General features: G+C 35.7%; 1 protein-coding gene across 2 annotated transcripts; it reads left to right on the forward strand.

Moving 5' to 3' along the window:
• Positions 1–4,696: 4,696 nt before the first annotated feature.
• Positions 4,697–25,099, forward strand: POU1F1 (POU class 1 homeobox 1). Of its 2 annotated transcripts, none has more exons than XM_004606998.3 (6): positions 4,697–4,884; positions 7,675–7,824; positions 17,602–17,826; positions 19,870–20,034; positions 20,650–20,710; positions 21,496–25,099. In XM_004606998.3, exons 1-6 carry the CDS (start codon positions 4,743–4,745, stop codon positions 21,704–21,706), a joined length of 954 nt encoding a protein of 317 aa, XP_004607055.1. In that variant the 5' UTR covers positions 4,697–4,742; the 3' UTR covers positions 21,707–25,099. The 2 variants fall into 2 exon arrangements, with proteins under 2 accessions (XP_004607055.1, XP_004607056.1); XM_004606999.3 differs by having other exon boundaries at positions 7,753–7,824.
• The last annotated feature ends 27 nt before the right edge of the window (positions 25,100–25,126 follow it).

Consider the following 25,126-nt stretch of genomic DNA (forward strand, 5'->3'; position numbering starts at 1 on the left):
AATTTTTTTTAAAAAGTTACTTCTGTCAGCTTTTTCCTGATAACAGTTTTTTTTTTAAACAGGGAAGAGGTTGACACCAGGCAGTGCCACTATGGCACTGTGCTCAGGGTTGCTTCAGGCAGCATTTGTAGATCTGAAGGGTGCCATGGACGTGCTATGAGTCAGGACCTGAAAGATTACGTACTGTTATTCCAAGTGTAGGAGGAGCAAAGCTGTGAGGCCAGTATAATCTGTAACACCAGGGCTGGGAAGAAGGGAAATTTTAATGGGTAAAACACAAAGGAGAGTGGCCTTGAGCATGGCTGTGGCTGGGTTCCGGAGGTTTGTGGCTGCCGGGCTCTGCTTGGAGTGGAGAGAGAAACTCAACCCGCCCCCTCCTAGGGGCTCCGGTGAAGAAATCCTGGTGCGGGGGTAGGAGATTCTGTGTCACTCTCTTCCAGAGCTTTGTTTTATTTGTCACTCTCTTCTGGATCTTAGCTGTTGATGGGATTACACCAGCCAAAAACCTCCAGAACCCAGCCACAGCCATACTCAAGACCACTCTCCACACACTCAGATGAGCCTCTCGCATGAAGGAACCCGCCAAGGAACCGGGTATGTGAGACCTGGGGCTGAGATCTCTAAGCCTGCTCAGATGGGTACTGGGCTTCTCCACCCAGATCCCCCATTTTCCAGTAGCTAGGCGGTCACACCCACAAACTCCCCTGGCACTATGTAATCCCATAAATGGCCAAGATCCAGAGACTATAGAAAACAAAACTCCTGGAAGCACATGGCCACTTTGCCGCCTCGAGACCTCTTACAGTCTAGCCCACTGATGCCTAAAGCAGCACACATGTGTTTGGTTTTAACATACTTGCTTTTATTCTCTGATATACATTCTCCATTCCTTTTGGAGAACCTGGCATGCTACCGAAAGTATCCTGCCCACACGGAAGAGCCTGGCAAGCTCCTCATGGCATATTATATATGCCAATACAGTAACAATAACAGGTCTCATTCCCTTGACTCTGAAAGAGCCTCCAATTGTTGGGAATGATGAGTAAGGAGAGGCTGCTGACATCTCAGGGCTGGGACAAATGGATACGTTACTGGAGCCCCTTCAAGTAAATCGATGAACAACAGGATGACAGTGATACAGTGAAAATACAAAGGATTTTAAAACAGTGAAACTTCTTTGTATGATACTAAGTCATATATAAGTCAAAAACCAATAGAATTATATAAGTATTTCTAATATAAAATGTGGACTTGGGATAATAATGATGTCTCAGAAGCTATCTTGAGTCAGAATTTAACAGTCATAATGAGACTTCTAAGTAAAAAGCAGGCAGTCTGACTGAGCTCCCTAGAGGGGACTATAAAAGAATATATACTCACTAATTTCTCTTATAGATGATGAAAAACACCAATACTCAGTTTGCCCCTATCAATAGTTAAGGAAAAAGCAGGAAAGTACTCTTTTCTGATTGTAACAAAAGCAGTAAACATTACAATTTTCTGTTTGAAGACTTGTCAGCTAATCCTAAATTTTCAGATAAATAACTTAATTTTAGGCCAGTCCCTTGCTCAGTCTTTAAAACAGTTCCTCTGTCCTAACCCATCCTGTCCTATCCTGTTAGGGATAGGAAAGAGGGATTACCCTTTGGTTGTGGACCCATAACATGATTCCTATACTCAAATGAACACTTTCTCCAGTCTCATATTTCTATCTCAACAGTACATGAGTGTAGGACCTTTCTGATGCAGGATGTTGTCAGTGAGGAGGGCTGCATGGATCTGGGCAGGACTATGTGGGGTCATTCCTCTGTTTTGCTGTGGATCTAACATGTTCTAAACTATGGCATTTTTACAAAAGCCATTTAGGAATATTTACAAACATTTAAAGCCTTTCATAAGACAAATTCAGTAAAACCACTTTTAATATCTGTCCTAAAATACTCAAAATCCTATGGGCTATTAATGGCATTGTTAACTATATTTTTTAAAAGGGAGAGGCAGAGTGCAGCCACAACACCTTCTCCAGATGGAGCCCTGGCGACACTGAGCAGCAACTAACATGGCTCTGGGATTTGGGACTGGGACACATCCAAGCCGCGGGGGGCACTGGAGTGGGGCGGCGCCAGCCCCAAACTCCAAGTGGTCCCGGCCGCCAGAAGTCGCACCCTCGACCCACCCTCGGCACCATCTTGCCACAATCAACAGAGAAGCGGCCAGGCATTCTGGTGAGCAACACGGCCCGGAAAATGCTCCGGACCCGAATTGGGTCCAACAACACCGGGGAGCCGGACGGTGGAGGTGCAGCCACAACACCTTCTCCAGATGGAGCCCTGGCGACACTGAGCAGCAACTAACATGGCTCCGTTATTCGGGACTGGGACACATCCGAGCTGCACGGCCGCGTCAGACCTTTTCTAAAACCTGAAAACATACAATCTTTTAATGGAAAACTAATTATCAAATGCTTCCTTAGTAGGGCTATCTTGTTTGGGGGTATAACTCCCACAACAATAGTGAGTTTTATGTTGAAATATGGAACGTAATCAAGGTGAAGAGAAAATGAAGTGAAATTCATCAGTTATACAGTTGGGGTGGGGGGCGGGGGGTATACCGGGGATCTTGGTGGTGGAATATTGGCACTGGTGAAGGGGTGGTGTTTGAATACGGTATAACTGAGACATAAGCCTGAAAAAACAAAGAGAGAGGCATAAGCAATGTAAATATCCAACAATTTTTAAATGTTACAAAACTTTTTATAAAAAGCAAAGTAAAAATTCATAAAAGTTTCTTGTATTAACATCCCACTGTGATTTCACTTCACAAATACTTCAATATTTTAAACCATTATTAAGAAAAGTATGAATTTAAGATGGAAATTGTAATGACTTAGATAGTATGGCACACTGATCGGAGGTTTTGTTGTTGTTCGACACGGTTTCTGTATCCCTTCGTTACCTATTATTTGGTTTAGTTTACAACATATGCCAGTGACTTTAACAACAGAAAAAAATTTAGGGCAATTTTCAAGCGTAATATTCTATCATTTAGCTTAATGTTTAAGGTATCTATGGGGCCATAGTGATAGTTTATCGGATAGGGTATTTGCCTTGCACACATCTGACTTGGGTTCAATCCCCAGCACCCGATGTGGTCCCCTAAGCCTGAGCATAATTGGATGTGGCTTCCAAACAAATAAAAAATATTTAGTATCCATTAAATTTATTTTCATCTAATTATCTTAGCAAATTCTCTATCAATACATTGAAAATCATTTTTGTATATGTGATATCTGAAGATACAAGACATTTTTATAAAAGTGAAATACTTTTGATAACTTGTAATCTATCTCAGAGAAGGCAAATAGGCTTCCAAAGGAATTCTCAATAAGAAAATAAGTCATATTTATAACAGATATTTTTAAGTCACCCCTGATGACTGGGAAATATTTTGACATCTTCTGCTACAAAATATCACCCTGTTACTAATAAACTATTCAAGTTTACAGTTTTTGAAAATGCATTCTCATAAATATTAATGATAAAATTAGCACAAAGAAACTAGTTTAAAGTTATCTGAAATATACCCTCCACAAAATTTCAAAATTTCTAATGAGGCATTACCATTTCTTAGCCTCTATGCCTGTCAAGTCATTCTTTTTCGTTATATTTCCCTATTGCTTCCAAGAATTGTGCGGCTTTCATTCATTTACATGAGGAAATATTGACTATAACATTTAGATTTTTTTCCAATCAGTTTTTCATATTGTTGTTTTCATCATCACTTAATATGTGCTGCGTGGAGGGTCTGCAGCCAGACTTAACAAATAAGAACAGATAACAGATAAGAATAGTGACTCTGGTGCCATCAATTTTGGCACAGATAACTTTGTAAATAACACACAGATGTTCTGAAATTTGCATGACATAGTTATTAATAGTGCTTTAAGTGTAGAAAGACTTTACTAAGTTTATTCTTTATGAGTAAATTGAACTCCAGAGAAAATGTTTGAATTTTATCAGGTTTATAATTTCTACAGATTGTTATAGCTTTTTTATTTCCAATTTCTCATTTTAGTATAGTGATAATGACATAATTTTAAAAATATATCTTCAGAATTGTGTTGTTAGGGATATATCAGTAGGTGGCAATATTTTCATTCTCATATTTAGCATTTACTAAACTTCCTATTTAAACTTACCCATGTATTGTTTTTTGCAATTATGTAGTATGTGTCTCTCTAGTTATTTTGCTCACTTAAAGAGAAGTTATACATATAAACTTCACATAATTTTTTTGTAGTGTTACTGGCAAAAAGACACCTTAAATTATTCAATTTATTGCAGTGTTATTTCTCAAACAAGTCCTTTTTCGAAGTTAGGGATTCCTTTCTAAAAAGTCTAAAAACTACTGAAGTTTCAAAGTACTGAAGTCGTTCAAAGTTTCAGTTTTCTTCCTTCCCCTCAATCTACACCCCAGAAACAGCTTTCTCCTTGGGCCTAGATTATGTCTGGGTCAGAAGGAAGATAGTCAGATTGATAAAGCAATACCCCTGGGAAAAGATGATTAACATGTATAAAGGGCTTTCCCAGCAGTATAAATACCAGCACGCTCCCTCCCGGTGCCTCAGACCTTTCTTGATGTATATATGCAGGGAGTGAGATTGAAACAGCCCATTAAGGTGGTAATATAATAAAACCCTGATTTGAGGAGAGCAGTTCTTCTTCTTCGACTGTCTTGTGGGAATGAGTTGCCAACCTTTTGCTTCAGCTGATACCTTTATACCTCTGAATTCTGAGTCTCCTGCAACTCTGCCTCTGATAATGCACCACAGCGCCGCTGAATGCCTACCGGTCTCCAACCATGCCAATAATGTGATGTCTACAGGTACTGATGCGATTAACGGTCTGCCTGCTGCTGGGCCTAACCCTTTCAGGAGAAAGGCTTGACTTTGAGTTTAGCATTTCTTCACTTCTTTAGTTTTCTCCTTTGGCTTAATAGGTTTTAATTTAAATATTAAGATTGTTAAAGAGGACAACATGCATAAACATATTGGGAACTGCAGTACTTTTAACCATTGATGATTTTATAAACATCAGTTTTCTATGAATGCAAACAGTGCTTATTTTTAATGCAAAACCAGTTAAGTGGAAATTTTATAGAAAGAAAAACTAAAGGAACGGTTTAAAAGAATTTATTATTTGGGTAGTGTTACTTCTAGGGACAATTATGAAGCTCAGTGGTAGTGCTCATGCCTTGTATTTGTGTAGTTCTGAGCTCAAACCACGGTTCTGCAATTATTAAAGTAAAATTAAAAATGGTGCTACTGCTACTTAATTTAACAATTTATTTGATGTTGGTTTTCATTGACTACCATATCCATAAATTGCCATTTATCTTGTGCTAAGTGCATTAAATAATTCCTAACATGACAAACAAGTTTCAATAAAATAAAATATATATTTTAATAAACTTAACCTTTTAGCCTAGTTTAAAACTCAGAAATCACAATCAGAGAAATATCACATTTAGGAAAATAAACTTAGTCATATCTTCACAGGATTGATTTTTAAAGACACTCAGATACTTGCTGAATTTTAAATTAAAAATTTACATGAACATTTTCACATGTAATAATATTCTTCAATGAAAATTAAGCTTGAAATTTCTTACACAGTCTATCAAACACAGTTAAATAAGGATGTTTGTTAAAGAACCCATTCTTGATGTAGTGTGTTAAAAATTGATTTTTAAATGGGTTATCTGAGAATTGAGTAAGTTCCTTTCAGTAAGTAACAATGCAGTTTTTAAAGCAAAGTAATTAGGGTTACTTTTTTTGCATTTATAAGTAACTCTGAGCTGAAGCATTTATAGTCTGACTTAAAGGCTCTAGCCTTTATTTATATTCTAACTCAACAGCTCCCAAACTAATGAAAAGTTGGCAATATTTTTCCACTAATTTTAAAGAAGCTATGTATTATGTTTCTGGATTTGGTAAAATCAACAAACTATTTTTTTAAATACAGCAATTATTCTCATAGTTTCATTGCAATGGTAATAATGAAAATTGCTTAAATTATATATTTACAAAATATGGTAAAATATTTTAACTGAAGAGGAATAAAGTAAATAAACTTAAACAGTTACTATGTAGCTAAATATATTTTATTTAAAAGCTATATACTTTGGGAATTAAAACGAATAATACATTGTTTGGTTAATCTACAATCTGTATTAATAGTATTTGACAAGAATATAAATCAAATTTATAACAGAAGCAATAGCAATCTTGGGCCCAAAACCCTATTTATGTAACAAAATCAATAATTATAAATAGGAAGGAGTATATAATTTGAAATGATTTTTAAAATAAATACATAACAGTAAATTAGCTCTTAATCCAAATTCCCAAGTTAATGAAATAGAAGTGTTTAAGCTTTGGAAGTAAAAATTGTATAATCAGTCAAAATACCAAAATATATATTTTTTAAAAATATTTTTTATTGAATTACAGTGAGATAAAGAGTTACAACGTTGTTCACAACTGGGTCTTATTATATGTTTCCACATCCATCCCTTCACCTTTGTATACATAGTGAATTAGAATGATATTGGTTACATAATTTTTCATAGAATTATAATCATACATACTTAAAATGTAAGGAACAAAAATCTAAAGAGTGGCAACTAAATGCTAGTGTTTGATTAATTTTGTAACAAATAATAATATTTTATACGCAATTATAAAATAATTTATTTCTTTCTACATATCAATATGAAATTTAAATTGTGAATACACTTTAAGATATGAAACATTGACCTATACTTTGATGATTACTTCACTTTCTTAAGATTGTTCTTAATTATTAGATTATATCAATATTTTCACAGGACCTGCACCTTAAATTTTATACATATAGCCCGATACATATTTTAAGAAGATAAGAATATACCATGTTAATAAAAATTTACCACTGTATCTAGTTATAGAAAGATGAGAAAATAAAATTTATGAGGAAACATTGGTTAACAATTTCATTGGCAATAGCTTACATTTTTTAGTCCATATGGCGATTCAAATTTAATCCTAGGTAATAGTTCAAGGCTCACACAGGCTCACCTTTTTCCACAAAGTATGTAGCCATGTACATTATGCTCCTATGTGAGGTTCTAACTTTATAAATAGCAAGACGAGAATCAATTAATTTCTTTCTGACAAGATTTATCATTACTATCATTGAATGGATTATATGGATTAAGAAAATCTTGAACCTGATGGTTTCAACATCTACATCTATAATTATACATTTGCTAGAATAAGCAAAAATAACGACTATTCAAGATTCAGTATCTATATCCATTCATGAAGGAAAATATTACTTTATGTACCAGACTATCAATTTTATGAGGCTGATCCTCAGTTTGTTGTGATGTCTATATTGGATTGAACCTGCAGTCAGTCATCCTTCAGAGAGCACAGGATAATAATGAAGTCTATCTTTCATATTTATAATTTTTAATTTTACTTGAGGCAGATTTTGAAACCTAGTTTTAAACCTACTTGCCAGAAACCTTTCCCCAAATGAGATCAAATTATTGGCATAGAATTTAAGAATCATATAAATGTTTTTGAAATGAAATGACTGTGTCTTGAATCCTCATACATTTTCTTACCAGTCCCGTCTATTTTGTCTTTGATCCAAACTCCTAAATATTTGCACACGTATTTCTCGGTGACAACGTTTGGAAACACAGCAACGGGACTTCACTATTCTGTTCCTTCCTGTCATTATGGAAATCAGCCATCAACCTATGGAGTGATGGCAGGTAAGAAAAACTGTCTGTATATCATACTGAGTTTGGGGACTTAGATAAATATCTTGAGCCTGGAAGAAACTTAACCTTGGAAACTACTAATAAAACAACCTTTTCTTCAGATGTTCCTTGATCTTTGATGCTTTCAGAAATCATATTGGTTATAATTTATTCTTCTTTTTCTACACACTCTAAACACTATCCTTCTTAATTCTGGGGTTCAATTTGTGTGACTTCTTAGTTGATTCATTACTGTTAAACTGTCCATTGTCACTTGCTGATGCCATTCATAATATTTGGTAGCCACTGATCCCTATACGGTTATTTACACTTAAATGTCACTGTCCTCCTGTTGTTCATCGATTTGCTCAAGGGGGCACCAGTAACATCTCCATTGTGAGACTTGTTACTGTTTTTGGCATATTGAATACGACACGGGTAGCTTGTCAGGTTCTGCCGTGCGGGTGGGATACTCTTGGTAGCTTGCTGGGCTCTCCAAGAGGGATGGAGGAATCGAACCCGGGTTGGCCCTACCCACTGTGCTATCACTCCAGTTCACACTTAAATGTATGTGAACTAAAATAAGGTCAATCTCTCAGTAGCATTAGTTACGTTTCAAATGCTGAAAATATTCGTATGGCTACCAGCTATAGATTGCATAGATTTATAACCACTTTCATTATAGTGTTTCTTAAAGATGTTTGGTTCAAGAGATATTGAAGGTTAAGGGTGATTTGCATCTCCCTTTTAAGCCCCAATTCTGCCTTGAACACATCTCTCTTCTCTTCTTTTTTAAACTTTTGAGAAGACCATCTCTTTCATGAGCAAGTGTCCCTTTTTCTCTCCCCTCACCTCTTTCTAAGTAAATCTCATGCAATAAAAACTATTTTGCTTCACAGAAATACAGAGAGTGATTTGAGGGTCTTTTGTAATAGTTATTTAGGAGGAATCCCTCCCTGAGTGGCCTCTCAGTCTTCAGTGAAATTGAATTGCAAATACACAAATTTCTCTTTGGGTAAGTAATACATCAGTAGATCAAGACCAACTAGCTATTTGTTACTTCTGTATGAAGGCATTTGGAAGCACTTTTTAAATCTTTTCTCTTGGTTTTGAGGTCATACACATCAACGTTCAGGGCTTGGTCCTGGCCCTGTGCTCAGAGATCACTTAGAGAATCCCCATGGCAGGACTCTGGGAATCTTAAGTGGTGCTGGGGAGATGAGCTAAGGATAGCCACATGCAAAGAAAGCACTTTATCTGCTAGGTAGCACACTTCTTTCTTTCTCTTTTTTTGATGAACAAATAGTTATTTTTTTAACTTTTAACTTTTATTTTCATAAAGTTGTTCATAATAATTGATGACATTCAACATTTCAACACCAATCCCACCGCTATTACACCTTCCCACCACTATCATTTTGAATTGTCCCACTATCACTCAAGTCTGCCCCACAGGCAGATACTAGATAATATATTTTGTATTGCTTTGTTATGAATAGTATGAGATATCTGTAAGGGACTAGATAGCACATTTCTTTATTTTTTTAATTAAAAAAAATTTAGTGAATCACCATGAAGTAGTTACAAACTTAAAAACTTCCTTGTTTACATTTTAGTCATACAATGATCGAGTACCCATCCCTCCACCAGTGCCCGTTTTCCACCAGCAATATTCCCAGCATCCCTCCCACTGCCCCCCATCCCCCACCCCCTGCCTCTGTGGCAGGCACATTCCCTTTCACTCTCTCTCTTCTTTGGGGTGTTGTGGTTTGCAATACAGGTATTAAGTGGCCATCATGCTCGGTCTATAGTCTACTTTCAGCATACATCTCCCAACCCGAGCAGGCCCTCCAAGCATCCTTTACTTGGTGGTCCCTTCTCTCTCTTTAAGCTGCCTTCTCCCCCAGCATGTGAGCCGGCTTCCAAGCTGTGGAACAATTTTCCTGGTCCTTAAATCTACTGGATAGCACATTTCTTAATGAAGAAGAAAATCAACTTAAAAAAATTCCCTTATGGGGAGGCTGGGTGGAGTGGGAGGTGGACTGGACAGGGGTTAGGACATGTGATCCCCTGCACCACATACCCTGAGCTGCTCTGGCACCCTGGAATTCCACTCCTGTTGACCAAGAATAACCAGGAGTAGAGCCAGGTCTCTGAGCCCAGTCTGGTAGTCCCATCCACAATCCCGCAAAAAATAGCCTCTTACAAAAGTTGTGAGTCAGCTTTTTAAAGATTTAATCAGATTCTAACACCCAACAATAGTAGTATATAATACCGGGAGGTTGGCTCCATGGCTTGGAAGCCGGCCTCACATGCTGGGGGAAAGGCAGCCCAGATAGAGAAGGAAACACCAAGTAAAATGTGGCTGGAGATCCCGCGCAGGAAGGGAGATGCGTGCTGAAAGTAGACTAGAGACTGAACACGATGGCCACACAATCCCCTATTGCAAAGCACAACACCCAAAAGGAGAGAGAGAACAAAATGAATACCCTGCCACAGAGGCAGTGTGGGGTGGGGGGGACGGGACTGGAGGGTGGGAGGGATACTGGATTCATTGGTGGTGGAGAATGGACACCGGTGGAGGCATGGGTTCTCGAACATTGTATGGGGGAAACACAAGCACGAAAATGGGTAAATTTGTAACTGTACCCTCACGGTGACTCACTAATTAAAATAAGTAAATAAATAAATATTTTTAAAAAAGATTTAGTCAGATTATAGTGCTTCACTGAAGTACATAGTTTTACTGACATGTATTTCTTAAAAGATATTATTTTATATTTATAATTACAACAGGAAGGGATTAATACTGGTAACAATAGCAATATGAGTATATGAGTATGTGAGAAAGAAACAGAGACCGTTTCAATCTGGCATCACATATAGTCCTGAGTCCTGCTAGGAATGATCCCTGAGCAAAGAGCTAGAAATAAGCCCTGAGTGCCACTGGGTGTGACAACCTCCTCTGACAACAACCCCCCACCAAAAAATAGGAACAAAAAGAGAATGAGAATGATATTGAGAGGAAAACTATAAAGCATCACATAAACTCTTTTCCCAAAATGTAGCTGTCATGTATGTTCTGTTATTATCCAGGTTAAGGCAAAGAACTACAGTAACATAGATTTAAGCTTATAAATTTGAAGTAAAATTGAACAAATAATTTATTGGTTTCTGGGGTTGGGGAGATAGTACAGTTAGGGCACAGGATTTGCATGTGCCCGACTCAGTTTCAATCCCGCATCCCAGATGAATTCCGGGGCACAGCGAGGAGTAATTACTGAGTGCAGATCCTAAAGTTACTCCTGAAATCAGAGTATAGCCCCAAACAATCAAGAAAGAAAGAATTTGTCAATTTCTACATTCTCAAAATTTCTGCTTAAATAAATCATTCGAAATATGAATTGTACCAGAACAAATTAGCTTCTTTTGCATTTTATTTGGCAGTATTCTGAATGAACTAGCCTCCACGTGTTTGTGGTAAGCTGGAGATTGATATTTTTAGTGGTTACCTGAGCTACTTCCTGGCTCTATTTAATAATTAAGAAATAATTAAAAAGCACAATTTTATTTCCCTTTGAAACTGACCATTTATGATTCATATATGCTTATTCATGGGTAATGAGAACTGCTCTAGTTGACGATGAACTACTTTCATTATAATAAAGTAAAATCACGTGCGTCTCCCTACCAGAGTTGCAAGCAGAATGCTTTCTGTGGCCGCTGCCATTAAGAGCCCAGGAAATAGCATGAGCCTGGCCCTTGTGCTGTTCTCTCTTGGAGGAGAAGTCTTGGTCATTTTCAGTGATTCCCACAAACCTAGTGTGCCTGAGTGCCTGCCAGCAAGTTCTAAACCCACAAGAAGCAGCAATGAATTAAGATCACTTAGAACAAAGATCAAACCAGTCAGACAGAATAGTCTAAAATATATTTTGTTATCAATTCCCTGTCTATCAAATCACTTTACAGATGGCTCGGGAATTTTAACATCCACCCAGTTTTCAGGATGGGAACAAAGAGGTCTCAGTTCACATTGAAATTTCACAGTCAGTTCAGGTTGTGTGAGTGCCACCTTCATGAGCATACGTTCAGCGTACTCTCTTCTTCATCATAGTTAAAAAGAATTCCCCGGAGAAGCCATTAAACTTATTTCAAGGCTGGGCCAGTGATAGTAAGAGCAAAATGGTTATCTAGGATTTGAAGGTAGCACAAAAATAGTCTTAAAACAAAATTATGTTTTGTCACTTGAAAAACTCACCAGGGCAAGCATAGATTTATACTTGAATATATTTTTGAGCAGGATATATTGTGACATGTGCTGTGATATTTTAGAATGTTATAATTTTGAGATAAAATCTGTGATAGTAACATTTTTATAATGGCAGATATATAATGTTATTTGAATGTTTGAAGACATCTCAAGACATTTATCACATCAGCCATATTTACACAGTCCATGGAAACATTTTTTCACCAGAAAGCAAGACAAGTTTTTTTGGTCATACACTTGATGTGAAAGAAAAAGAACTGTCTTTCAAAGGATGTGAAATTTCTTTGTTTTAACTTGATTATTTAATATATTTGGCTATTTAATTTTATTAAATTAATAACGTATTGGAAAAGAAGACCTATTTTTGATATTTTGTGTCGGTAGGGAGGAGTTTAATCATTTCATGAATCATTGTACCTCCTCCAATTTTGGGTTTACAGGGAGAATAGCTAATTGGGAGCAATAAATAAGCAACACCACTAACAAATTGTGGAATTTTTTCAAGTCACTTAACATCTCTGTCTCAGTCTTCATGCCCAATACTGAAGCTCTATCAAGAGTTTAGTTCCAGCAGATTTGTATCAACTCAACCTTATTTTCTCCTTTGATCTTTTCAGATAAACCTGTAGGATAAATTTCTTCTTTCTTGTCACTCCTTCAATGGTAAACAATATAAGTAACAGGAAATGGAACTATAAATTCTATTAAAAATTTCTTGTAAATAAATGTGTGTACACACACATCCATACATAACAAAATGACAGCAAATGCTCCCAGAATTGACTCTTGGTATCTGAGCTCGTTTCTGCTTTCCAGTTCACAGATATAGATGGAGGTATGGAAATTAGCTCTTTGAACTGTCCACTCTGCATTCAGAGTAAAGGATGATATACTCTGCAGGTTTGTGCCATGAAATTTTGGTTTAAAAATTAGTTTTAGATGTTCACAGAGAAAGCGTTCTCTGTGAACATTCAAAAGTTCAAGTGATAAAAATACATATGCAAAGCCCGAGGTTGAGGTTTCATCCCTCAGTTTGTTTAGACCCTTGCAAACAATGGCAGGTGTGGCCTTGGTGCCCTTTAAACATCACTAAGCCCCCCAAAGCAAACCTTTCACCAGGTCCATTTGCTGCGAGTGTCACTGCATCCCTGATTCCTACTGGATACACCTGGAAAAAATTTCAAAAATCTCCATCCCACTGGAAGATAAAGGGTGCACTTCAAATGGAAGCAAACCAAATACAGTTTCTAGCATCAGATAATACCACTCAACTATACCTAGTTAGAAGACTTATCATGTGAAGACCTTTTTTCTTGGAGAACACATAATTTCTTACTCTTGGAGGGGGGGGAACCCTGTAGTCCTGTGTCAAATAGCTTGCTAACTTGAACACTAACTTGAAAAAATGGGAAAGAAAACTAGGTAACATTTATTAATTAACCAAAAAGACAAAATGCCTTTTCTTTAGTTGGAAATAGATAAAAGGTCACTGTGGCTGAAAAAGTGACAGACTTCATTTTGACAGTTAACATAGAGAAAGATGGTCTACTTCAGACGCTTTTGGGTTTTTTTTTTTCCTTTTTCTTTTCTTTTGCTTGGTTGTGCGTTACATTTGCGTTGTGTTTTCCCCTAATTTTCTGTGTCAACTCAGAAGATCTTTCACTTCCTAAGCAGTGAAGCAGTAACATACTTTTCTAAGTTTTTAGAACTACTTTTTCTAGCCTGTCTCAACTATGCAATCCAGTCACTCTAACAAGAAAGCAGCCACAGGCAATATGTAAACAAATGTGTATGGCCAGATTCCAAATGGACTAAATTTACAGAATCAGGCAGAGCACCTCTGCTGCACAGGGACAAGATTGACCAATACACAAAAGAATAAAAAGACCATAATTCACATTTATGATTTTCTTCTCATTGTTAGGCATCAAAAATCATTTAAATAAATAGAGCTTTCCAGACGTCGATTGCTGTGTTATCTTCAGTAAGGTGGCGTTTTCCATGATTTTCTCTGCTTCCCCTAAGTTCTTTGAAGACATCCAGCCCACAACCTCAGAGATGTCAGTTAGCATCTGGCAGAACCACATGCTGCAAAGGAGCAATTTGCCCCATGCCATGGTACATTGAGTCAGCGCCCTGCAAAGTAAGCCAGACCGCTGCCTTATAAGATTTATCTCTGTTCTTTATCCACCTCTGCCACACAGAAATACACAGCAATTCAGAAAGCTCTGATGTGTTCATCTGCAATGTGAAATAATACTTCAGCTTGTTTTATAAAATGTGAAAAGGTATCCAAGCTATTTATTTATGTAGACCTAAAGACAAATTTGTGTTAGCATATTTTGGAAATAGTTTAGGAGACTTCTGCTGCAAATGACTCCCCACATATTTTATTTTTGTTCGTTTTCAGTAATTCCAGAATTCAAAAAAATTTTAAGTATCCCGTTATACAGACTATACCAGTTACTCCCTTTTTGATCTTCCCCAATTACAGAGTTAAATGAAAAAAACACAGTTTGTTTAAATTTTGTTTTGTTTTGTTTATGACCGTTATTATTACCAGTTTCTGTTTAAACTTAGTTCCAGGTCAGCTGTGTTCCTGCAGGTAATTGACAACAAAAAATGGAAAAATTACCCAACCCATGTTTTCATTTTTGCTTTGCATGTCAAGCCCGTAAGACCATATTTACTTTGTGCTTTTCAGGAACTCTTAGTCTATTTTATGTTTTAATGTTCAGTTTCCTAGAGTATTTATAATGTATAAGCTATCTTAATTTTTTTTCAAAAAAGGAATAGCACATTACTAATATTTTAATAAATAATTATAACGATCATTGTCTGAGAGAATTTGTTTAAAATAGCCAATATATTTAGGCTGGAGGAAAAAACCTTTAAAGAAAAACCATTTCATTTATGTGAGTCCAGACTTCCTGGGAAATTTTTTTGATGTGGTAATGAAATGTTCTTTGGATTTCAGTTCTATTTTCATAGAGACTAAGAAAATTATGATCATTTCAACTTTCCTAAATCTTAAAATTGTATATAACAATAGAAATCCTTTTGGGGCTGGAGCGATAGCACAGCGGGTAGGACGTTTTGCCTTGCATGCAGCCGACCCAGGTAAGATTACCAGCATCCCAAATGGTCCTCTGAACACCTCCAGGGATAATTCCTGAGCCAGGAGTCACCCCTGTGCATTGCCGGGTGTGACCCAAAAAGCAAAAAATAAAAAAAAGAAAAAAGAAATCCTTTCTACCTCATATATTTATAGACGGACAAGAGTATGACAAATGTGAAATAAATTTGTCATTTATTTTTAAATTTGTCATTTGTCAGTGACAATGCAGAAACTGATTTACAAGAATTGAAAATAACAATTAATATTGTGAACAAATTCAAAACTTAGGGCATGTCTCCATCAAACATATCCTGCAATTTTCTAACGTAAAATAAAAAAATAATTTATCAAAGCTTAAGCCAGTTCTCTAAAGTGTCTTAGAAAATGCACTAAATGTTCAGAATGAAACAGCAGCCTATTATTTTTCTCAGCTTTTACATTTTCTTGGGGGGTCATTTGTCATTAAGTGCATTAAATAATGTTTGATTTTATTTGGGGACAAACACCCTCTGATGGTGCTCGGGGCTGTGACGAGCTCTGTTCTCTGGAGTGACCCTGGCAGTGTTTTGGCAACCATATGCGGTACCAGGGATTAGAACTGGAACCTTCCAAGAAAGTGCCTTTTCCCTGCATGATCTCTCTGGCCTCAAGGCCCAATATTTTTGAATGATGAAAGAATTAAAGATGTATTCAAATACACATGAAAAACAGCTCAGAAAGCCTACATGGAACAAGAGTCTTTAGATACATATAAAGCTGATACCAAAATGAAAGTAGTTTTCTTTTTATAGACATATCTTTTACTTTGACTTGTAGAAATGAAAAATGTGATGAAAGCTGACTTTTTAAAATAAAGCAAAATGGAGTAATTTGTACTGTAAGAATAGCATGAAGTTTTCTGGACAGTGATAGTTTCTTTTAAATATTTGCTATATTTATAAAGCAGCCAAACTTATTTTATTCATTTTTAACCCTCCCTTGGAAGTTGATTTTGCTTTGGAAAAGTACTACTATCAGAGAAGTGCACTTTATAATTACATACTCCCATTTTAATAATGTAAAGCTAACAGTCTGCCGACTTACGACTTACGCTCTTCATTACTCATTATGTATTGATATATTAATATAAGATTTATGTATCCTAGCATAATCCATTATTACTCATGATTTTGATTTGTGAATATACCTAAGGAGAAATTAAAGGCAGCATAAATTCTTGATGTCATTTTTGTAAGTTTCCAAGAATGAATATGGCACATATTTTCTAGTAATTTATTTTTACTTTAAATATTTATACTCATAAGAAAATGATTAATGAAGATGCATGCTTATACATTTCACTTAATATAAACTGAAGTGAAATGTCGACCAAAAATTTAAACTTATTAAAAAGAAAACAAGGACAAAAATATATAGATAATTATTTTCTATAGTTTATATACTATGCTCTCATATATTATCCTAAACTCAGCTAGACTCTTTATTTCCTGGAAAAAAAGAAATAAATTCTGAAAAGTCAATTTGAAAAAAAAGTCATGTGTACATGATTTTTTAATAGAATAGGACCCCTTCATAGAATCTTTAAAGTTACTTCTTTGTTAATTCAGTCTATGAAGATATTAAACAATATTAGTGTCACTGTTACTGTCATCCTGTTGCTTATTGATTTGCTCGAGCGGGCACCAGTAACGTCTCCATTGTGAGACTTGTTGTTACTGTTTTTGCCATATCAGACATGCCACAGCTTGCCAGTCTCTGCTGTGTGGGCGAGATACTCTTGGTAGCTTGCTGGGCTTTCCAAGAGGGGCAGGGGAATCAAACCTGGGTCGGCCGCCTGCAAGGCAAACACCCTGGGCTATTGCTCCTGCCCATTAATGCATTTTATTTCTCTTAATTCGTATTTCTATTTAAATTAGTTTACTGATAAAACAATAAGAAACTTAAAATCAATTCTTTGCCCATAAGAAATCTTTTCAGTACAGCAACTAATCCTGTATTTTGATTATAATAGACATCACACTGTATTTGTATAACAAAATAAGAAAAAAGATATCAAAGAATACATTCTTGTTAGAGTTGCACTTTCAATACCCAGGAAACATGTAGGAGTTGGAAAAATTACTGAAAATCTGCGTTTCTAAGTCTTGCCTCTGTCTATATAGATTGTTTCAGTTTTTCAGCTTTTTACAGTTTTTGGAATATAAAAGATGGAATGTAAATGATCACAATCATACTGAGTTACGCTGATTTTAAATTCAGAAGACTAGTGTCAGGTAACCTTTAAGAGCTGAGATTGGCTGGTGCAGATATTTGGGTACTTAGTGGGTTCGACTTCTTTGTATAGAAAACCTGTGTATTTTGTAAAGGCCTTTTCCTTTATTTCTGCTGTCTTTATTCACAGGTAGCCTCACTCCGTGTCTTTACAAGTTTCCTGACCACACCTTGAGCCATGGCTTCCCTCCCATGCACCAGCCTCTGCTGGCAGAGGACCCCACAGCTGCTGATTTCAAGCAGGAACTCAGGCGGAAAAGTAAACTGGTCGAAGAACCAATAGACATGGATTCTCCTGAAATCCGAGAACTTGAAAAATTTGCCAATGAATTTAAAGTGAGGAGAATTAAGTTAGGTATGCACTTGTTAAGAGCAAGGGGCAAATGACTGCAAATCTTTACACAATTACTGTTCAGTCTTAGACTCTGTTTAAAAGGTCAAACCAGTTCTCAATGTTTCGCTAGAAAGTTTGCACAGATATGAAAATCCTACCAAAACTTTTATTTCCTTCTAAATTCTTAATTCACCAAATACATATTTTTAAAATTAATGACACTTACTTCTGAGGATTAGTTTAGAAGTGCTTTCTTACATATTTCATTTGAATTGTAATCAAATGAATAACAATCCAACTATTTAGGATACATTCGTGTATCAAAGGCATAAAAAGTACAAGCTAAATATGTGCTTGTCTTTTCTATGTCATTTCTATCCTGTCTTCCAATTTTCTATGTACCTCCAGAGACATTTTATGCCAATGCATACATTTCTTTATATCCATGTAGTTTTATTTTTATTTAACGACTTATGTTAAAAACTTTTCAGTTTAAGTTTTAGAGGGCATTTTTAGTGGAACTGTCAAATTTATCTTTACCAACATACTCTAGTTAATTAGCCCACTTCTGACAGAATTTAGTTTCTCATCTCACACTATTAAAAATGTCATGAAACTCACTTCACAAATATTATGATATTTATCCTACACATCTATTCCTACACACTTATATGTAGCAAAGTGCTAAAAGCAGAATTCTTTATCAAAGAATATCTGCATTTGCAATTTTGATGCATGTTAAATCAGTATCTACAGAGGTTGTTTTACATTGCAGCCTTACCAGTAGCAGCTTTTTTATTATCACTCCCCCTTGACAGTCTGGGCTCCATGGTGACAGGCTATGCTTTGTGTGGTTCATTCATTTTAATGGCTTATCATCAGCATTTGAACAACAACTGGTACATTTCGGAAATAGTATTATAGGGGAAATATAGGGTCATTCTTTTGGGTATTTGCACCTTGGAGAGGTCAAAATAGTACTTCATGGTAGTTTGGTTTTAAATTTTTTTAAATTATAAAAAAATAAATGAAAAAGAGTCATTTCAAGTACTTGACAACCAAATTCCCTTTCAGTGAACTCTGTTCATTGACTTCACTGTCAGCCTCAGTGTTTATAACATAAAATAACTGTAACAATTAACAATTTAAATTCATGAAAAAGTATGAGGGGAATTGAATTGGTAGAAATTGTGGTTTAACTGCTGCACTTATGAAATGAATCACAGGTAATTTTCTAATGATATCAATTGATGGGCATAGTATATAACTATTTTATGCACACAGGTATATAGCCTTCGGCCCTGAATTAATATGTAGCTACCAAATGTGTAATAAACATTGCAGAAGGCATCTTCTTTCTTACATTTATTTTTGGTTTGCTGTTTATATTGCTCAAATATAATGAGGAATATAAATATATCAGCAATATAATGGTTCAAATTATATGTTGATGGTTTACATCAACTTGTACTTTAAAATGATTGGGACAATCAATGAGGATCATTTGCCTGCAGATAGAAGCATCAACAAACTGATGTAATAAATGTGCTCAAGGTATGCATATAATGTTGTGCAATCAGTCTTATAATAAAAGTATTTGGTGAGAAATAAATATAATTTTGAGTTTTACTTGGCACCTTTCAGTAAATTACTGCATTTTTCACTTAGTTAAATTTAAAATATTTATATCCTTGTTTTATATTATTAAGCATATATCATGTGATATCTAAAAATATTAATGAGATGATATCTAAAAATATTAATGAGAAAAAACATTTAAATATTTCATAAAATGTTGTGATGTAACATCCAATTTGACCCAATCCAATTTGTATGTATCTAACTTCTTTTGACATGTAGAAAAATAACCTATTAACCAAAAGAGACATTTTGGAAGTATTGATAGTTAAAGTACTGAACTTCAACTATCAACCCTGAATTTCTAACATCTCCATGCTGAAATCTAGTATTTGATATTGACAAACATACAGTTTGTAGGATGATACTCCAACAATGAATGTTGCTGGAATGCTGGCGCTAACTTTTTTTATTGTCCATTCACAGGATACACCCAAACAAATGTTGGGGAAGCCTTAGCGGCTGTGCATGGCTCTGAATTCAGTCAGACAACTATCTGCAGATTTGAGAATCTACAACTCAGCTTTAAAAATGCGTGCAAACTAAAAGCGATATTATCCAAATGGCTGGAGGAAGCTGAGCAAGTTGGAGGTACTAAAGATGTATTTCTAAAGGCCTTGTGATGTTTAATCTAAAACCTATGGGTTCTGATCGGTAGGATTAATGCTCAGAGAACTTTGAAGTCTTGCTTGGCATTTTTTCCCCCTTGAGATTAAAAGAAAATGATTTGTTATTACACTAAAGAAAGAAAAAAAGCAAAAGCACATGGCACATGTCGAAATAAATTTACTGAGAAGTCAAACAGTAAGAATATAAACTGTGGATAAAGCTTTGTGAGACATCAGTGCAATTTTTCGTTGTGCCTACACCAGTCTCCTAGGTAAATAACCTAGACCACTGTGAGATAGCAATTTTAGGTGATGAAATTTCCTACTCCTATTAATGCCAAGGCAGTGTAGAGTAAGATCCAAAACACTTGTTCCAAAATGGGCATTATTGAAAGATAGTTCTCTATGCAATATCAGTATCAACTTAAATTTCTTTCCTTATTTTTAAATGAGGGCTTAGAATATACAATACTGTAAAATTTTAAAACAGAATTATACTGGCTTTTTCTTGAATTGTTATTTCAGAAGCTTGAAATCCAAATTAATCATTTTTTCCATACTTAATGTTTTGTAATTATCTTTCTATTCCCTGTTATAGCTTTGTACAGTGAAAAAGTGGGAACAAATGAAAGGAAAAGGAAACGGAGAACAACTATAAGGTATTTTTTTGAAATGTTTAAAGTTAACAGAGGGAGGAAAAGTTTAAATATGGAATCTATATTTGGATCTAATGTGACATAGCAATTTATCAATGTTAGATGAATAGATAACTGTAATATATGTGAAAAACTGACAATAAGAAAGCTAATTTTTTTTTTTTACCATTTGATAAAAAAGTGTATTTTTCTCATCAAACACCTGTTTCACATATTTTGGATAAAAACAAATTGAGGTTTTATATAAATTTCCTTTTTACACATGTCTTCATCAGACAATGTGGTATTTGTTATTAAAAATACAAAAAGAATGTCTTTCCATTCCTTAAACTTCTAAGGGATTCCTGGTGTTTCAAACCAGAAAGTTCCTCCGTGAGCTCTTGTAATTTCCATGCAGCTCACAGAGGAAATGTTAAAATCCAGGATTTCACTTTGGTTAGGTTTCTACTAAGCTTTTCATTTAAGTAATCTTAGTGATTTCTGGAGGATATTTAGACCCGTTCTTTTTCTTTTCAAGAAGTTGGTGCCCTCTTGTGGCAGAAGTTGGGTAAACATAGAGATGTGTGTTCCCTTATTTTCTGAGATTGCTCCAATTACCGTGCCTAAGACCAACCACTAAATATTCGACAAATAGTACATCCAAACTTTCTAAAGAGACTTGAAATTTTTTTAAAGTCAAAAAGTCATCTTTCACATTAATACGTAGAGAATTCAACCTAACTGAACCCCGCCCCCTCCCCCCCAAGCATCAACCACACAATCTCACTCTTCTGGCCCCTCCCATCCAGCATTGCTGCTAAAGATGCCTTGGAGAGACACTTTGGAGAGCAGAATAAACCTTCCTCGCAGGAGATCATGCGAATGGCTGAAGAACTCAATCTTGAGAAAGAAGTAGTAAGGGTCTGGTTTTGCAATCGACGGCAGAGAGAAAAACGGGTAAAAACTAGTCTGAATCAGAGTTTATTCACTATTTCAAAGGAGCATCTCGAATGCAGATAAAATTTGTGAACCAGCCAGTTTTCCCAGTTTTCTTTGTATTCAAAAAAATTATTTGGCTGACTAAAAAAATTATTTCATAAATGCTTTTGAGAAGCATTTAAAAACCCACGCTTTAAATTGTATTGGTAATTATTTTCAAATAATCTCAGAAGCCACTTGATACATTTTAAGCTAATGAAACCAACAGGTAAAGACAATGGTTCTTTCAAGTCTTTCTCTTTTCCTCCTATCTGCCCCACCCTCCTCAGTTCCCTCTTTTTTTAGCTACATAAACACATAGCACAGGATTATACTGAAGGATTGTTTAAAGTTACTTTTCCAAAGAGTTTTACTAGCTTCTTAAATATTTCAGTCAATAATGCCACAGAGTTCAAACATATCTGCCAGCAAGGATCCAATTAGAAAATTAATCGTTACCATCAGTTAATGACAGCTCACCATCAACTATGATATTTTCTTTGAACTATGTATTAAATTTAAGAGCCTTGAGTGCCTTAAGATTTTATTATTACATTCAGGAATGAATCTCATAAATGGTACACTTAAAGCACATAGTTAGGTCACAGACCCCAAAGAAGTGTTTTGAGAGAACTGTAGAAATATTAATTTACGATCTTTTTATTTTCCCCAGACATTAGCATCTTTGATGTGTAGCTATGTTAAAAAAAATTGCTCTAAGAATTCTTTAACCCAAATCTGCTCTTATATAAATTGTAGCAATACAGCTGTCTGGCTTCTGTTTAATTCTTTAATCTAGGAAAAAGAGTTTTATGCAATTTATTTTTTTTAATGGAGTGTGCTGTTAACAGTTACAACTTGAAAGTACCAAATTTAATAATGCAACCTACACTCTAAATCTCACAATCTAGACACTCTTGTTGAGTACCTAATAGAAAGAATGCACTTTTTAGTTTAAGTGGGTAGAATTATTATTAAAAATGTGATGTATGAGCTTTTTATTGAGGTTTTAATTTTATTTTATTCACCTTTTTATTTTTAAATCTCAAGACATTAATTTATAATAATGTACTTCTTTGGAACTTGTAAGTCAACTGTGACGTAGTATCAGTTTGTTTCATGTTGATTTTGTGTGTTTTGAATGTAAACCTGCTGGCAAAGTCTTAATTTGTGAATAATTTTAGTATTTAGAATGTTTACTAAATTAAACTGTCTAGTTTCTTGCTTCTTATATCAATAAAGATCAAGCATAATAAACATAATCTATGTAGATCATATGTGCACACATACCATTCACTGATTGGCCAGAAACTTATATATTAATTAAAAAGGATAGTAGTTTTCAGTCTCCTGATTCATGCTTAATCTCACGTGGTAACTAAAAGGTGCCCAATGCAATATAACAGAAGCTTCTAAAAAAATGCATTGATTTCAAATTATTCAGTTCCCCTAAGCATAGATCATACATAACTATGAATTCCTATATAAAAAAAAAGGCATTGGATGCTATCTCTCTCCTCTCTCTCTCTCTCTCCCCCTCCCTCTCTCTCTCCCCCACCCTCCCTCTCCCCGACTCTTTCCTCTCTCTCTTCTCTCACTCGCTCGCTCTCATTTTGGGCACTATGATTGGCAATACAGATGCTAAAAGGTTATCATGTATATCCCTTACCTGTTTTCAACACTCAGTTCTTTTCTAGAGTGATCATTTCCAACTATTATTGTCATAATGGATACTCCTCTATCTAACTACTCTCACCTCACACACACTTGTAGTAATTTCCAGTCCACAGGAGCAATTGAGAAGTATGTGATTACTGGACTACTCTTGGCCAGAGTACAGCTTCTTTCAACAAACATTCAGATATAAATAAAATGCAGGTTATATAAAGTATATAGGTTGCTAGAGTTTTGCTCTCTAATTTATAAAATTACAAGTTCGAGTCTCTACCAGTTCTAAAATTAAGTACTCCCTCAGTCACTGCAACACAATAATCTGACGGATGGTTTTATCTCATCAATTAGTACTGACATGTACTTGTCACCTTTTATTGTCCAATACTCAAAAATATCTACCCATCACATTTGTATGTGGGAGTAGAATATTTTGGGTTAAGTTACAGCATTTTTGTGCCAGAGATACTGCTCTATGCTTCTGCTCTATTGGCAACCTCTCTTTCGAATACAATTGTCAAACCTCTTTACCAAAGGGAAAATAGGTAGGGAAAGCAAGTGTGTGTGTGTGTGTGTGTGTGTGTGTGTGTGTGTGTGTGTGTGTGTGTAACAGTATTCTAATTAAACACATTGCATACAGATTTTTTTTATTCTTTTTGGTGTGTTGGGGGTGGATCTGGGCCACACTGGGCTGTGTAGGGGCTTCCTCTTAGCTCTGCATCCAGGAGTCACTCCTGGTGGTGCTGGGGGGTTAAGGAGAGGATAGGGAATGGTAGGCATGCCTGCAAAAAAAAAAAATGGAGTCAGCCTCATGCAAGGTAAGTGCCTTACACCCTGTACTATCTCTCCAGACTCTGCTTTTTTTTTTTTTTTTTTTTTGCTTTTTGGGTCACATCCCAAAATGCTCAGGGATTACTCCTGGCTCTGCACTCAGGAATTAATCCTGGCAGTGCTTGGAGGACCATACAGGATGCCAGGGATCGAACCCAGGTCAGCCCCATACAAGGCAAATGCCTTACCTGCTGTACTATCACTCCAGCCCCAGCCTCTGCTTCTTACTCTTAAGGACTCAAGAAACTTTTTATTTTAGCAAAACAATGTAGCATTGTAACACTGTAGTCCATTTGCTCAAGTGGGCACCATTAAAGGCTCCACTGTGAGACTTGTTACTGTTCTTGGCATATAGAATATGCCAAAGGTAACTTGTGCTCTGCCATGTGGGTGGGATACTCTCAGTAGCCTGAGGGTTCTCCGAGAGGGACGAAGGAATCGAACCCGAGTTGGCCGCGTGCAAGGCAAACGCCCTACCCACTGTGTTATGGCTCCAGTCCAGCAAAACAATATAGTACTGAAAATTTATAGTCACTGTGAGAACTGACATCAAACTGTTTTATAAATGTAGCCAAATTAAAATGGCTATTTTCCTCTGTGTTATCTAGTCTTCTACGCTTTTATGTTTGATTGAAATGAAAAATAACACTAAACGTTTTATTTTATTTAAACATAAGATTAAAAAAAGACTTGTATGCCCTGAAAGTTTTAGGAGATATATTACTTGAAATAAGATTTAAAAAAAGAAAAAAAAAACAAACCCTTGTATGTCCTGAAAGTTCCAGGAGAGGAATTATCAGAACAACTTAATGTAAAACTATCAATCTGTAGGTAATTAGTTTACAAACAGCAGTTCCTGTATCAGCTCCCAATTCTAAAAATATGTAAATTTTGTTAAAGTGGAAGTAGCAGATTATGTAAATATTCCATGTAGGAAAGTAATAAAAACTTTTTTTGGGG

The sequence above is a fragment of the Sorex araneus genome, chromosome 2 (genome assembly GCF_027595985.1).
Source record: "Sorex araneus isolate mSorAra2 chromosome 2, mSorAra2.pri, whole genome shotgun sequence".
NCBI classification, from domain to species: Eukaryota; Metazoa; Chordata; class Mammalia; order Eulipotyphla; family Soricidae; genus Sorex; species Sorex araneus.

What these genes read in the sequence shown, in the direction of transcription:
- POU1F1 (XM_004606998.3), top strand. Translation starts at nt 4,743, where the DNA reads ATGAGTTGCCAACCTTTTGCTTCAGCTGATACCTTTATACCTCTGAAT. An exon ending in AGTGAGGAGAATTAAGTTAG is followed by an intron (nt 17,827 to 19,869) that starts GTATGCACTTGT and finishes GTCCATTCACAG; the next exon opens with GATACACCCAAACAAATGTT. An exon ending in AAACGGAGAACAACTATAAG is followed by an intron (nt 20,711 to 21,495) that starts GTATTTTTTTGA and finishes CCTCCCATCCAG; the next exon opens with CATTGCTGCTAAAGATGCCT.